The sequence below is a fragment of the Fringilla coelebs genome (genome assembly GCF_963513975.1).
Source record: "Fringilla coelebs genome assembly, chromosome: 2".
Lineage (NCBI taxonomy): Eukaryota > Metazoa > Chordata > Aves > Passeriformes > Fringillidae > Fringilla > Fringilla coelebs.
Genome location: NC_140029.1, coordinates 103,834,037 through 103,848,793, shown reverse-complemented (window position 1 = coordinate 103,848,793; position 14,757 = coordinate 103,834,037). Strand labels below are relative to the sequence as shown.

At 35.7% G+C, this 14,757-nt stretch overlaps 1 protein-coding gene across 2 annotated transcripts in view; it reads left to right on the top strand.

Moving 5' to 3' along the window:
- Nucleotides 1–14,521, top strand: part of NCAM2 (neural cell adhesion molecule 2) — a gene marked incomplete at both ends in the record, with an annotated part of 264,672 nt that extends 250,151 nt beyond the window's left edge. For both annotated transcript variants that reach the window (XM_084226908.1, XM_084226909.1), the window contains 3 exons: nucleotides 5,049–5,253; nucleotides 9,496–9,615; nucleotides 14,410–14,521. In XM_084226908.1, the coding sequence (XP_084083034.1) occupies nucleotides 5,049–5,253; nucleotides 9,496–9,615; nucleotides 14,410–14,521 (437 nt within the window). The remainder of the gene's footprint in view (nucleotides 1–5,048; nucleotides 5,254–9,495; nucleotides 9,616–14,409) is intronic.
- Nucleotides 14,522–14,757: the final 236 nt, after the last annotated feature.

Sequence of the window (14,757 nt, the reverse complement as noted above, 5' to 3'; positions counted from 1 at the left end):
TGTTTTACTGTTAACTGGTAGAAAACTTTATAGAGCTGTTTAATTTTTTGGTACTGCATGATGATTTTTTGGTACTCATCAATAGATAAAAAAATTTTGAGACCTATATTTTCTGTCATTTTACAGGTTTTGAGTAAGTATACACATTTTGGAAGACTTTGAGTCTAGGAAAAGTTCCAGATCAGATATAAAATCAAAGACGATATTCAGAGGCAGTGCATAAATAACCATCATGATTGGGCACATTTTTAAGGGTCAATACAAAAGTGTAGTTCAACTTGATAAACAAGAATTTGTTTTTCCTGCCATGACCTAGTGAAGCATTTCAATTTCACCTTCTAGTTAGTTCATAATTTTCAAATTTTTGCTTTAGATTGAGAACAGTTTACTTTATCTTCTGACTGTCTTGAAAGAAAGGAAAAACATATATCATAACTCTTCACCATGCATTTGTAGCAGCCAGGTGTTGCCCTATAAGCTAGGAAAGTATCTTATAGTATTGGGTTTTTTTCCTTAAAAACTCAAATTACTGTTAAAGGAGGTTTGGGTAATCATCTATCTTCTATTTTAGCTTCAATGCATGCCTTCTAAGGAGGAGGGAAGGTAATAATGCGCAAGAAGTTGCTAACGTGCTTTTTTTCTCCCCAACAAAACTTAATAACGCTGAAGGTGTGAAAAGGACATCTGGATGTCACCTTATCCAACCCCTCAGGTCACACAGAGTGCTTGTTATAAAGCTTGCAATAAATATTTTATTGTAGCAGTAATTAAATACATACAATGTGATTCTGTAAGAGCACAGAGAAATTCTGTCCCCGCAAAGGACAGAGGTTCATTGAACATCACTCTGATTACATTGATTTTGCCTGTCTTGTTCCTGTGCAGAAGCAAACACTTTGTTTTGCCATATGCAAAGCAGACCTGTACACTGGCACAGGCTGCCCAGGGAAGCTCTGAATGCCCCAGCCCTGGAAGTGTCCAAGGCCAGGTTGGATGGGGCTCTGAGTGAACTGGCCTAGAGGGAGGTGGAGTTGTAGTGGGGTGAGCTTTAACTTCCCTTCCAACCCAAACCATTCTCTGATTCTGTGCACACACACAGATGGAGATTCTCCCTTTTGACCTGCTTCCCTCAGAGTGTCTGGTGCAGAACCTTTACAGGAATTTAGTCCGAATTTACACTTGAGAGTCCAGAAAATTTATCTTTTCACTTAGTTCTTTTCACTGGAAAATTTCCTTTTACTTGCCAAAGCTCTCCATTCCTCTTTCTCATCAAACAATGATTCCTAAAAAAATGTTCAATTATTTCATTAGAAATCATTAGAAACATAACTTATTCACTAAGAAGAACTTGAATATTGCTAAAATTTTCGATGACATTTGTAGAAACTTGCTTTTGCCTTTTTTCTAGTTTATTTTTTGCATTTCTGGAAGTTTTTAAATCTTATTTCCATAAGTATTCATTGATGATAATTTCTTTGAAGAAGTGGGTGAAAAAGGTGTCTTTAAAGTTGTCTGTTTCCTTCATCATCATGTCAAGGTATTACATTACTTATGCCACATTCTGTATAAAACAACATATCCTTTTCAATTTAACCTATTTTTAACAAATTACAATTAAGACTCATTCAGAACTATGGAACTTATTCTTCCCTGTTTTTTCTTCTTTTTTAGCAAGAAGTGTTTTAAAAGACCCTCTGTAGTTAGATGACTAAGTCAGATATACAATAAACATTTTGAATATGTTTGAAAGGTTTTCAAAGGGTTTCTAAGAACTGATTGCTTCACACTAATATTGCATTTTTATGATTTAAAGTGTTTTTATTAACTAGAAAAATGAAAAGTATCTAATGCATAAATACTTTGTCATTTTAGAGCACAACATAGAACTACTATTTTAAGTTTGTTTGGTACATACTGGGAACCTGTAAAATATTTAAAATAGCTTCTGTAGTATAACTATAATAAGATTAACAAACTCAATATACTAATTTAATTAAATTTAAGGCAACACTTATTGATAACAAAGTTGCTTGTCAAAGTTGGTGGGAACGCTGTTTGTAGTATGACATTAATATTTCATCCTGTCACAGAATTAGAACTTCTGTAGATGTCATAACATAAAAAGAAAAAAAAAAATCACATTTTTTTTGAAATTACATATATATTAGGATATGATTTTTGAAACCACTGAGGAGTGGCCTGAATCTGCTTTAATAGTTATTGGGATTAGTTTTACAGCTGACTTTGGTGGGAGCAGATAGGCAAGTACAAAATAAAAGCAATTCAAGAAAGAACAGAATTAAGCCACAGATAAACTTCTAAAAAATTAATTTTGTATGTTTTCATTAAGATTAAAGATAAACCATAAAACACATAGATTTTAAGAACAAGGCTGCCTAGTTTCTCTCTGTTTTCAGAAGAAGTACACAGATCCTCAGACAGGTGAGAAGGCTGATCACAGCCATGCTCCTCACCCTACCTCTGGATTTGGCTACGTTCCTGTCACCCTTTGGGGTGCAGGAGATAAAGGAGAGAAATGCTGGAAAACTGTTGACAATTTTAGGAAACCTGCAGGAATAAAAGGGTTTCAAGTAGGAAAAAAATTACTTAGGACTGGTAGAGCAGGAGCAAGGATGGGGAATGCTGAATGTAAAGGAGATCATCAGCCATGAAGAGATGGAGAAATATACAGCAGTCAAATACTTGTGTCTCAGATGTCTCACCCTTACAAGGAAAACTAGAAATGAAAAAACAGAGTGTCCCACACAACTATGGCAAAACAAAGGAGCAATATTGCCACTGTAAACATTTCCTTCACTCACCAGTGAAGATACTGTGTAGTCATTTCTGCCACTGGATCACTTAGAATGAGAACCTTGACATTTCACAATGTTCCAAGGACACTGAAAGTGCTGTTCACAGCAGTGGAAAATGTATCTCTTCATAGTAAAAACTTTTTAACACTTTATTAAGGAAAAAAAGTCCCAAAACTAAACCAGTAAAAAACCTCTGAATTTCTTTCAAAATTTGGATTAAATCATCCTAATTTTTCTCCTTCACATTGTAGTTGATGGTTGAGAAGGTACAGAGATTCGCTGTATGAGGTCTCTAAAGCTGACTTTAGAATTTTCTAATATTATAACAATTGAAATATATTAGCTTTTTAATAAACTGGAATTAAATATCTACTTATATCTTTCTGACAATTCATACTGGTGTAAAAAATTACTGAAAGTTACAATGAAATTCACCAAAATGTGGGTGGATATAGGAATAAAATAAGTTTTAGAAGACATATCAGAAAGTATAATATTTAAATAGGAATGCTGTTGTTTAAAAAAAAAATTAAAGCATCAACTTTTGACATTGCTGATGGGCAATGCATAAATGATAAATCATTTCATTGCTGCACCATTATTTTTATAATTTATGTAGCGGTTTTTCAGTTCTTCTGAACAAAGGAAAATAATTTTGAAGCAATATGTCTGTTTTTCTGCTTATCCATCCATGGAAATATATACATTGAATTCTAGCTTATTGTGTAATAACATTGTGAAGATCATTTCTATATTAAAACAACCCATACAAAAGAAAATGAAATTAATTGCTTAAGAAGTAAAATGCTCCCCTTCCTTTGAAAAAAGTTTTACTTTTCCATTTTAGAGTTCTAAACAAAGACTAGACAAAGAATATATATTTATTGATTTAAGATAACTTTCAAATTACATTTGAATTGGTAAAGATATTATCATTAAAAATTTTTAAGCAGGAATATAAAAATCTGTGCTTAATCTGAAAACAATCTATAGTGTATAGGGGAGTTGGACAAGAAAGAAGAGGAAAATATTAGTAACCCAATTAAAATATTTATATTATGTTACATCATGTAATTGTTTGGTGTCTGTTACAACAGGATTCAAGTAATCTCTGGCCAGAATAATCTTGCTCTTATTTTGGCAACAGGCAGAGCAGCAGATGGAAATGTCCCAGTGAGTGTTGTGGGCTCAGGCATCACTCCAGGACACGGGAGTGCCAGGGAAGCAATGCTGGTGTGCAACATCCATGGGCAAACTCACCCAGTTCCACTCCCCTGGGGTTTACTCAGTGCAGTCTAACATTAGGAAATTGTCACAGGCCAATAGCTGAGCCAGTTTGGCATCTTCTTCAATTAGCTGGGTGCATGAGCCTTTTTCCCCCCCTAGGCAATGATCAGATACAAATTCTCTCCTCTATGAGCCTCATCTGAATTCACAGACTCCTGAGAATCACACTATTCAAAAGGGTTTGCAGCCTTCATGTGATGGGAATATCAACCAAGGCAAAACATTAAAATATTTTTCCTGAGATTTGTAATGAAATGAAATTACCTAAACATCAGCTCTCAAAATTCAAACACAGAAAGCAAGATCAAGTGTGGAATATGTTTATTTTGAAGTGTATGATTGCATTTTCAGGGTACAAGACTAAACAAGATGAGGTCCTGACCCTATAATCATTTGACGATATGCATATTTTTCCCCATATTAAATTACTTAAGACTAAGTGCGTGCAACTGTTTGCAGATAAAATAACTTGAATTAAGTTATTTTTCACTCTAATTCAGAAAATTACAATAAACACTGGTTTGTCAGTCTCTTAAACCTTTCAGTAATTCTGCTTAACATCACTGCTAATTAATTGTATTTGAAATGCAGAAAAGATAACTTATATCAATGTTCATTTTGAACATTGAAAATATTTGCCTTACCCTGCTTATTGATACTCTTAGTCATGGAATTTTATGATGTGATATTATTTGCTATTAATTAATGCCATTTTTTTTTTAACTTACTGGAATTTTGGCATTTGGAAAATATTGTGCAGAAGAAATGGGGTTTTTTTGTGATTTTAATCTGGTGTGATATATGCGTAATCATCAGGACTGCTTATTTCCAATAATTTCTGAATGGTTCATCCCTAAACATCCTTTACTCTCCTGACCAACCAGCTTAGAAAATTACATTTTAGAATTAGTGTTATTAATATATCTTAATTTTCTTTCCTTGAAGACACTCTTTTTAATGGTCTTGGACTTGGTGCTGTCATTGGCCTGGGAGTGGCAGCCCTTTTGTTAATCCTGGTTGTGACTGATGTTAGCTGCTTCTTTGTACGACAATGTGGATTGCTCATGTGCATCACCAGGAGAATCTGTGGGAAGAAGAGTGGTTCAAGTGGAAAAAGTAAAGAACTGGAAGAAGGAAAAGCTGCTTACTTGTGAGTATTAATCACATGGGTTGGAAACATCCTTAAAAGAAAAAGTTGGCTGTCCAACTTACATTAACTTTATGGCCATTTTGTGGTGTCGCAAAGGGAACTAATAAAATGCTTCTACTACTTGGAAAAGTGCTTCTCTGAAGTGTGTAGAGTTCTTTATTGCCTTTAAAAGAAAAGTTGAGACACGAAAAAGAAATATACTGTAGCTCAGTTTAGGATGACCTCTTTGTCCAGCTTGACACAAAGGAAATCAATTGTAATTCAGTACTAGTTGGAGACACAGATTTGGCTCATGAGAAGCAGGTAATGGATCATTGTAACTCCATTTCTGCAAATCCGTCTTTGAGCTGCTAACACCCAGAAACTCGGCCTATGGCTGTGACAGTGCCTGTAAATCCACAAGTGAAGGACATGGTATTATAGAAAATCTCTGAGGGAGTTTTACTTCTTAGACATAGCAGTTGATGGAAAACCTTGATTCTTGTCTGTGGACTTTAGGAATGAAAGATCTTGTCGGGTTTTTCTTTTACTAGGAGTTCTGAGTTGGATGTTGGTGAAATGGTGGTGAGTGATTGTTCTTTATAGCAACAGTCGATGCTAAACATGAGTGGGAAATAATCAATAATGATTCTCACAAATACTCTTTTCTAGTGGCTACCGCATCACACAAATGTGAATGAACTGATCATTGGTGAAAATATAGTGCAAATATGGTCTCTTAAATTATTAGAGTGGATAGTGAGATCTCTGGAAAAACAATTCAAGAGCTGAATACATAAAATAATAACACTTTAGAGACATGGCATTCACTGAGTTTTCAACAGGTAAACTAGAAAGATTGCATATGGTCCTTCATTTTAAAATTTCCTTTTTTTACTAGGAAAAAACCATAATTTTCTCATCCTGTTCATCTGGTAGGCAACTTACACATGCACTGTAATATTTGTGAGAATGCTGTCTGCATGTGGTTTAAATAACATTTGCTGGTCCAACTGCTATGTGCCTCTCCCAATAGTCAGACTTTACAGCTCATTATCCTTCAGCTTCCCAGGTCCCCTCCATTTTCAGATGAATGTAAAGCACACTAGATCTTGCAGCCCTCATTATTCATAGCTGAGCAGGAGTCTCCATTGCCAGTAGTGGAGGTGTAAGTGCCTTTTTGGGATTTAATTCTGGCTATTTGGTTTCAGGCTGTGTCTTTCTTAGGTGACTTGGCTTCACATCTTGGTTGGGTTCTTCTTGAAAGACGTGCCATTTCAGAAACAACTCCACAGGAAGAGACCGGTTGTGAGAGGACAAAAAAGTATTTATAATGTTTCCAAATAGAAGAAATAACACAAACTAGGTATTTCCTAATTCTCCACGTCTGACAGGGAGAGAAAGACTAGCTGTGTTATTTCCATCCTGTGAAGCCAGCCTGTCCAGATCAATAGAATCAAGATGTGAAGCTTCTGGCGCTGACTCAGCTGTCCTTTCCTATTGAGCACAGCACTTCAGTTTATGCTCAAGTTTCCCATTCAAGGAGTGGCCAGCTATAAATTGGTGTACAGACTCTCCTAAATGGGAAGACCTTAGGGAGATAAAGTTGGAAATGTCACTTGATAGCAGTTTATACCTTGTTATCAACACCGTATAACCAAATGGCATTCCATACTGTCCCAAAAAAGCACAGAGCTCATCTCTTGATATTAATGCTTCTGTTGCACAACTTTTGCAAGAACAACTATGTTATTTAATCATATTTCTTTCCTTGTCAGAACGGTCTTTAGTCAGTCAGACGTTAAAATATTTGGGACAGTTCTTTTTTTAGCCTATTCTCTGCTTTAATAAAGTGTCAGATTAAACGCCCAGGAAAGACTTGAAGAATCAAAATTTAACTATATATCATGGTAACTAATATTGCCTAAAACTCACTGACATTTCTATGTTTTAAATATGCTAGTTTGCATTCTGGATCTTTGGTGGTTTATGATACGGTTTTTGGTTACATTCTGATTGTAGGAGATATACATATATATATATAGTAAATAATTATGTTCTATATGTAATGAATGATGATGATATAATCCATGTAACACACACAGACACCCATGACATAATGGATTTCCTACAAATCACTTTCCCTTATTTAAAGTTTGAAATGTTACAGTTTCTGCCTTCTGTAAATATACATGACTGCTTGTCACAAGTAACATCTTTTTTAGTCCTTTTGTCATGCAATACTGTTTTTAAGGCTGTAGATGTGTCAACAAAGCAAAAAGAATTCACCAATCCATCCACCAGTCCAACTTAGATCCCTAATCTTTTCCCAGGTATGAGGTAGCCATGAAAGTTAAGTGCATCATCTACCAAAATGAGCTTTGTATCCATTTGTGTATCTTAAGCACATGCAATTTTGGTTTTTTTTAAAATAGACAGAAATATTTTAGATTTCTACCTATTAATTCTTCTTCACACTATTTCTCTATCTGGGCTGCATTTTTATTAACCTACAAAGGTTTTCCTTAAGGATACCTCAGAGTATGGTAGAGTTTTCCTGATACTTCCTGTTGCAAAAGCCTGTTTTATCCATTATCTTGAAGAAACAGTAAGAAAATGTGAGACATGAATTAGAGAAGAATTTAGCCAGGTCTTTGGTGTGGCCTGTAGCAGTCTAACAGCTCCCTACAACATCCCAGTCCAGAAAGGAATCTGTTAAATATAAAAGTAATTGTATCTCAGTTACCCTCTGTTTCTGAACTGCAGCTGATGCTCTTCCAGGATATAGGAAGAAAATATGTTCATCAAAAGACGGTTTTTTTAGTAAATATGTATATGTATCTCAGGTATCATCTGGTCTGCCTTTTGAGAGCCAAACTGTATAGAAGTTAATTATTACTTTAAATAAGTATTGTTAATTAGTATGTATTTTTAATACTTTGCAGCAGTGAACAGATATTTCTAGATCGTGTCCGTATTTCTGAGCAGCCCTGCAGAGGACTTGGGGATTCTGGTTCATGAAAAGCTGGACATTAGCCAGCAATGTATGCTCACATCCCAGAAAGTCAAAGGTGTCCCAGGCTGCATCAAAAGCAGCATGACCAGAAGTTCAGGAGAGGTGATTCTGCCCCTCTGCTCTGGTGAGACCTCACCTGGAGTGCTGCATCCAGCTCAGCAGTCCTTGGTAAAGGAAAGACATAGATTTGTTGGATCAAATGCAGGGGAGGACACAAAGATGATCAGAGGGATGGAGCACTCTCTGTGAAGTCAAGCTGAGATAAAGACTTCTCTGAATCCTTTTGAAAGTGAATTTATGAAAAAAAAGATGGGGACAGACTTTTTACAGAGATGAGGGATGATGGTTTTGAAGAGAAATTGGGTAGATTTAGACTGGACATGAGGAAAATCTGTTTTACAATGAGGATGGTGAAACATTTGAACAGGTTACCCAGAGAGGCTGTAGACATTCCATTGCTGGAAACACTCAAAGTCAGATTGAATGAAGTTCTGAGGAACCTGATTTAGTTGAAGATGTCCCTGCTAGTTGCAGGGGCGTTGGACTAGATGACCTATAATTGTCCCTTCAAACCCAAACTATTCTATGATTCTTTGGTTACCAACAAAATCATAATGACAACACTCTCTGCCTAATCTCCTTATAATTAATTGTTTAATTAGCACAATATTTGTATATTTACTTACTTGTGAGAGACTAGAAATTCCTCAAATGGGGGAGATATGAAGTAGAAACAGTTTATTCTACCAGCAAAAGCAGAAGGGCTTCGATTTTTACCACACAAGGGCTCTTTGCATCAATGGCAGCTGGGGTTGTCACAATCCCAGGAGATTAAAGCACGCTTTTGTGGTGTATATACTCACATAACGGCTCTTTAACGCTGCCAGAAAAGTTCAAATATAACTTGGCATCAAGTCCAATCGTTATTATATTAGGTTAGGAAAGTTTACCTCTATTCCCATGAAGAAGCTGTCACCTTATTATTAGTCATAAACAAAATGCTCTTTTGAGATGCTAATTCATCATGTTTACAGAGTTAGGGAAGTAACCATGGATACAGGATGCTTTGAAGACTTCAAGGAATTGGGAACACAGTGTTAAATGTGTCTTGGTGGTGTTAGTCCCTGATAATTAGTTCTGCCTTTTCTTTGCCAACTTTTGAGAGAAAGGATCTTAGTAATTCTTTGTGTGCAATGTACGTAGTTCATGTGATGATAAGAGACTAAAACTCTTTTAATAATTTTTAGGAAAGATGGATCAAAAGAGCCAATAGTGGAAATGAGAACAGAGGATGAAAGAATTACTAGCCATGAAGATGGGAGTCCAGTAAATGAGCCAAATGAGACAACTCCCCTCACAGAACCAGAGTAAGTAGCCTGATATTCCCTGGAGTTTCAGGGAATCTTGGCTGTGTGGACAGACTGGACTTCCCACACTCTGAGGGGAGGTACACAGCATCAACAGAGTGGTCTGCTGTGGCGAGGCAGTGTGTGAGTGTAGGGTTTGTTTGATTGGTTTGGTTTTTACAATAATCAACCTAAATCATGGTACTTCCCCACCGCTGGCTGAGCACAGCAGTACAAGGGTATTTTTTAGTTTTGTTGTGCCTTGTCTTTACCACCTACCCAGCAATTATTAACTGCCCTGTGGGAACGATCTCCTAACTCTCACAAATGACCTTAAATTGAGTCTCAGATGCATCTTCACACACATCCTGAAAATGGGGCACGAGGATACTGTTCTCCAGAAACCCAGCTCCTCACTGCACTGGCCCCTTCCTGCTTTCATACATGTGACTGAGAACTTTGGTATTTAAGTCCAGACAGTGTAATTGGATTAATCATGCTGAAGGGCAGCCTCTGCTCCATTTCCTCATCCTCCCTTCTTGTCCCTGCAACCTTCTCTCAGTACAGAAAGCACAGCAGTTTGCAGCCATGCTCACAGGCTCTGGCTGCCTTCTGAATAATGGGACCAGCCTTGTGCCCAGGGATGAAATTACTGAAGAAACCTCAAGGTTTTCTTTGCTTTGAGCCCAGTACTTTCCACGTGTTGGGAAAATCTCCTATCTCATGACATCTTCAAGGCATCAAGGTTATGAAGATGCTTATGTGGTAAATACAGAAATTCACCTGTGATAATTTGATGAAATCATAGTTATTTAAAAGGAGAGGATGTTCTTACAAAAAAGTCTTTTTCTTTTCTGAAAATATGAAGAAATTTAAATTTTTGCCATTATGTAAATGTAAGAGCCAGAATCTTTAATTAAAAAGAAGGTTTGCTACCAGCTGCCATTGATATTTTTAGTAAATAGGGAGTTAAGTAGCTGCACATTAAGCTGTATAGTTCTTTGAAGAAGCTGTGCACAGAGAGTTTGAACTTGTGTTAATGAAATAATTATGCAATCTGTTGAGTGACTACTGATATGTTTGCTCATCATATTAGAATTTATAATCAGGAGCACAGTGGAAAGCCCTCAGTTATCTAAAGAGTCATGGGAATGTAGGTGTAAACATTGTACAAGTCCAGAAAGCCTTGGATATGTTAGTGGTTAAAGCCCCAAGTCCATGTTTGTTCATGATTCAAGACTATTTTTAGCACTAGATCTTGCAAGAAACATGATGCTAGGAAAGATCCAGTTCACTTCTTTCTGCTTGTCACAATCATTAGATCAGCTGACAGGAGTTGAGAAAGTTAAAATCAAAAATATTTTAGTATCTTAGGGGAGGGGAAAAGAATCAGTCCCCACTGTCATGACAGGGGAAAAAACCAAACCAAAACAAAAAAAGAACCAACAAAACCCCCTGAAAAACTAACTCCCAGGAACAACTGATAAGTATTTGATGGGCATTATGTCCTTGCAAAAATAGGACTGCTAAGGGGCATTAATAATGATGACAGCTTCCTTCTTGGTAGTTTCTTCCCTCACAACCAATGGCAAAAGGCATCAGCAGTCCAAAGCACAGCTGTACAGGAGTCAGCTAAAGATTTGGGACAGTGTCACTTGGGAAACTAAAGATGAGAAGAGATGGTGCAATGGGGACACCAGGGGAATATGGAAAGACCTTTGACTCAGCCACAGGTCCTACCCAATGAAACAGAGGAGCAATATAAAGTAGGAGTGAGACACGCAAAGGGATGATGCAGTAGAGGAGAAATCAGTCTCTCAGCAGGAATAGCACAAAAATACATTGTCAACAACAGCCAGAAAAACACATGCTGGGCAGGGTGAGGATGACCAGAAGGGATCTTTGAGGGGGGAGCTTAGCTTGCAGGAAAGAAAATTCCAAGGACATTTCAGGCAGGCAGTGAAACAAGGTGGGATTCATTATGACTAATTCTGGCTGTCTTAAAGATATAGAAGATAAGCCTTGAGGTTAAATTAGATAAAATATTTTTAACAATTATTGAATTATGTTGAATAATAGCAAATTACACTCAGAACTTCAAATGCAATTTAAGAAGTTGTGGGAATTAATTAGTAAAGAGATTACTTCCTCTTGCAACAATATTCTTTATTATATTGCACAGTATATTATTTGGCACACTATTTTTTACCTTATCTCAGATGATCCTGGTCAAAGCCATGGTTGGAATCCATGTATGACAGATTAGCTCAAAGCACTTTACCTGCAAGTCAAGAAGTTTTAATCATGCTGGCAGGAAATCAGTTTAAGCTCTGCATTTCATATCACACTATTGTAATATGAATAAAATACCACATACAATGTGGTAAAATAATTATATTCCTAGTCTGACATCAATACGTTTCTAATATTGGTTGAGTTTTTCTTAGTGTTAATGCAGTTGGATGAATTCCAGTATCAAAATGGCTAGGAGTCATGTTTCTGTAAAATAAGAAAGTAAATATTGAAGCTAAAGTTTTGTATGGGTATCAGCAGACTGTTGATGTTAGGCCACATGCAGTGCTAGAAGAAGTCAATATTATTAATAATTGATAGCAGCCAACATCTGATTAAAGTGAGAGAACTTTTTGTTGCATTTTTGTGGGATTTTTTAAAATCTTTTCATTATAAAATGAATAAACATTTAAAAGGATTAGTCTGCTTAGCTGAAAAATATAAAATTCTTTCTAATCGATGTCACGAAAGAAAAATTTGGTGTTGAAAAATTGGTATAATTAAAACACTTAAGCTTGAATTAGTTAATTGAAAGAGGAAAATTATTTAATCCTTTAATAGAGATTAAACATGTATTTAAAGCAAATGGAAATAAAAATTCCAAAATAGCAAAAATGTTGTCAAAGAGAAAAAGAACAATGTCTAATGATAACTTGTATTCATAACTCACTCCCTATTAAAACAAAAAACCTCAAAACAAGTTTTTAAATACAATAAGGTTTAAGAATGGTGCATCTACTTTGCAATGAAAAAAGTTCTGATGCATAAAACTTTTTAAAACTTTTTACTTGTGTATAGCTTTTGTTGAGTTGTTGTTCTCTGCTTGCACATAAAAGCAAGGCTAATTTTATCTCACTGTTTGCATGAGCATGGATTTCAATGATGTCCAATATCCTTCAACAGGGTTCTAGCAAATCTTCGTATTTCAAATATTTTGTAACATGGTCTTAATCCACTTAAACCATTTTCTTTAAAGTTCCACACAGTATAATTTGTGAATTCCCCAGTTTTGACTTTGACTAAATATTTCCTTCTTTCCCGTACCATCTTTTGAGAAATCACTCTGCTTTTCTTAAAACTACATTAAATTTGGTTTTGGGGTTTTTTTAGTACTTGTTTTAGTGTTTTGCCTAATCAGATCTTTGACACACAGGCCTGCCTACCAAAAATGCATCTCATGAGCTGCCCTTCCTCTGCCCCAGTGTTTTACCTTCTGTTAAAAATAGATTTATGTTGATTCTGTTGTTTCCATTCTTTCAGGCACCTTGCTGTGGACTGAAATCTGTTTCCTTTGGGTTTGCCATGAGAAAAACAGACAATTAGTAGCTACCTCCCTCTGTGCTCAGAGCCAGACATTTGTTGATATATCCCATGTATTTTACTGTAGTAGAACAAGTTAGTCTTTGATTTCACTCAGATACATGTTGTGCACATTGATTAACTTCTGGATAAACAGCATCTTTCTTAGTTTATTTCAGACAACTTAAATTTCTTAAGATTGGGAATTCAGGTATTGTTTTCTTTTATTTTCTGTTTTATTTTTTCTTTTATTTTCTGTTATTAAACTCTATAAGACATTCCTATGAGATTCCTCAGACAGGTTTTGAACAGTGTATTGCTCTTTGGGACATCGAATCAAGCAATGCAGAAATTAAATTTATTGAAATATTTAACAATTATTATGAATAAAAAAGGCATATGCATACTATTCCCTAGTAAAAAACCAGGAAGCAAACCCACATGGGAACTGGGATTAAGAGCTATTATGCCCAGGAGACATTATTACAGGAACATCTCAGTAAACCATACATCTTTTTGACGGCTATATTTTTCGACAGCTAATTACCGGCAGAAGGGAATCAATGATTTTCAAGACCTTTTTCAATGAGATCACATTCAAGAGGGTGGGGACTCTTTTGCCAAATCTTCAGAGTTTTCACTAAGTCTTTAAAGAGCTATTAAGGATGCTACATTGTGTGATCCATGAAAATTAAAGTGCAGAAGTTTCTAATGATAACTTCCATTACCTCCTGCACTGTAAGAAATTCTTTACCTATGTCTTGGCATAATCCATAATCTCCAATAATAGCTGTGTTCTTTTGTATGAAACTGAATTTACATTTAGAAAATGCATTAAAAAGAGTTTAGTTGAGACTTAAAAGTCAAGCAAAAAGCCTGACTGTAAGTGTTTCACAGAATTCTAGGCAACACATACCTCTACACTGTCTTGGGTCAAGTAATTTGATTTTTTTTACATTTGTCTTATTGAGGAACTGCATATTGAGCAGCACCTATGTTCTTATCATGTGATTTTTGTGGCTCTATAGAAATGGAAAGAGATAATATGAATTGCTTTAAAAACAAAGAACCTCAGTGCTCATAATAAAATAATTATGTATTACTTTAAAAAAAGCTATTGTTCTACACTGATACCTATATGAACCATATATATGTTATAGACTTAAATTACCGATTGTTTTATTTTTGTGTTACCATGATTCCTCTTTTTTTTTTTTCCAATAGGAAGCTGCCACTAAAGGAAGAAAATGGCAAAGAAGCTTTAAATCCAGAAACCATAGAAATCAAAGTTGCTAATGACATCATCCAGTCAAAAGAAGATGATAGCAAAGCATAATAAGATAAACTACAGCTGTCTGGATAATGCATCTGGATTGAAGTAATCCTGTGACCAAAACTTTACAGCTGACCTTAATTTCTTGGGAAACTTAAGCTTGGAATAGTTAGTACACGTGTACATACGATGAAACGGTTCCTGTCTACAGTTCTTTTCTATTTTTTTTGTTTTTTGGTTGGTTGTCAATGGTTTTAGTACGTAGTTTTGCTGACACCAAGTCCCATGCTATAAATTTG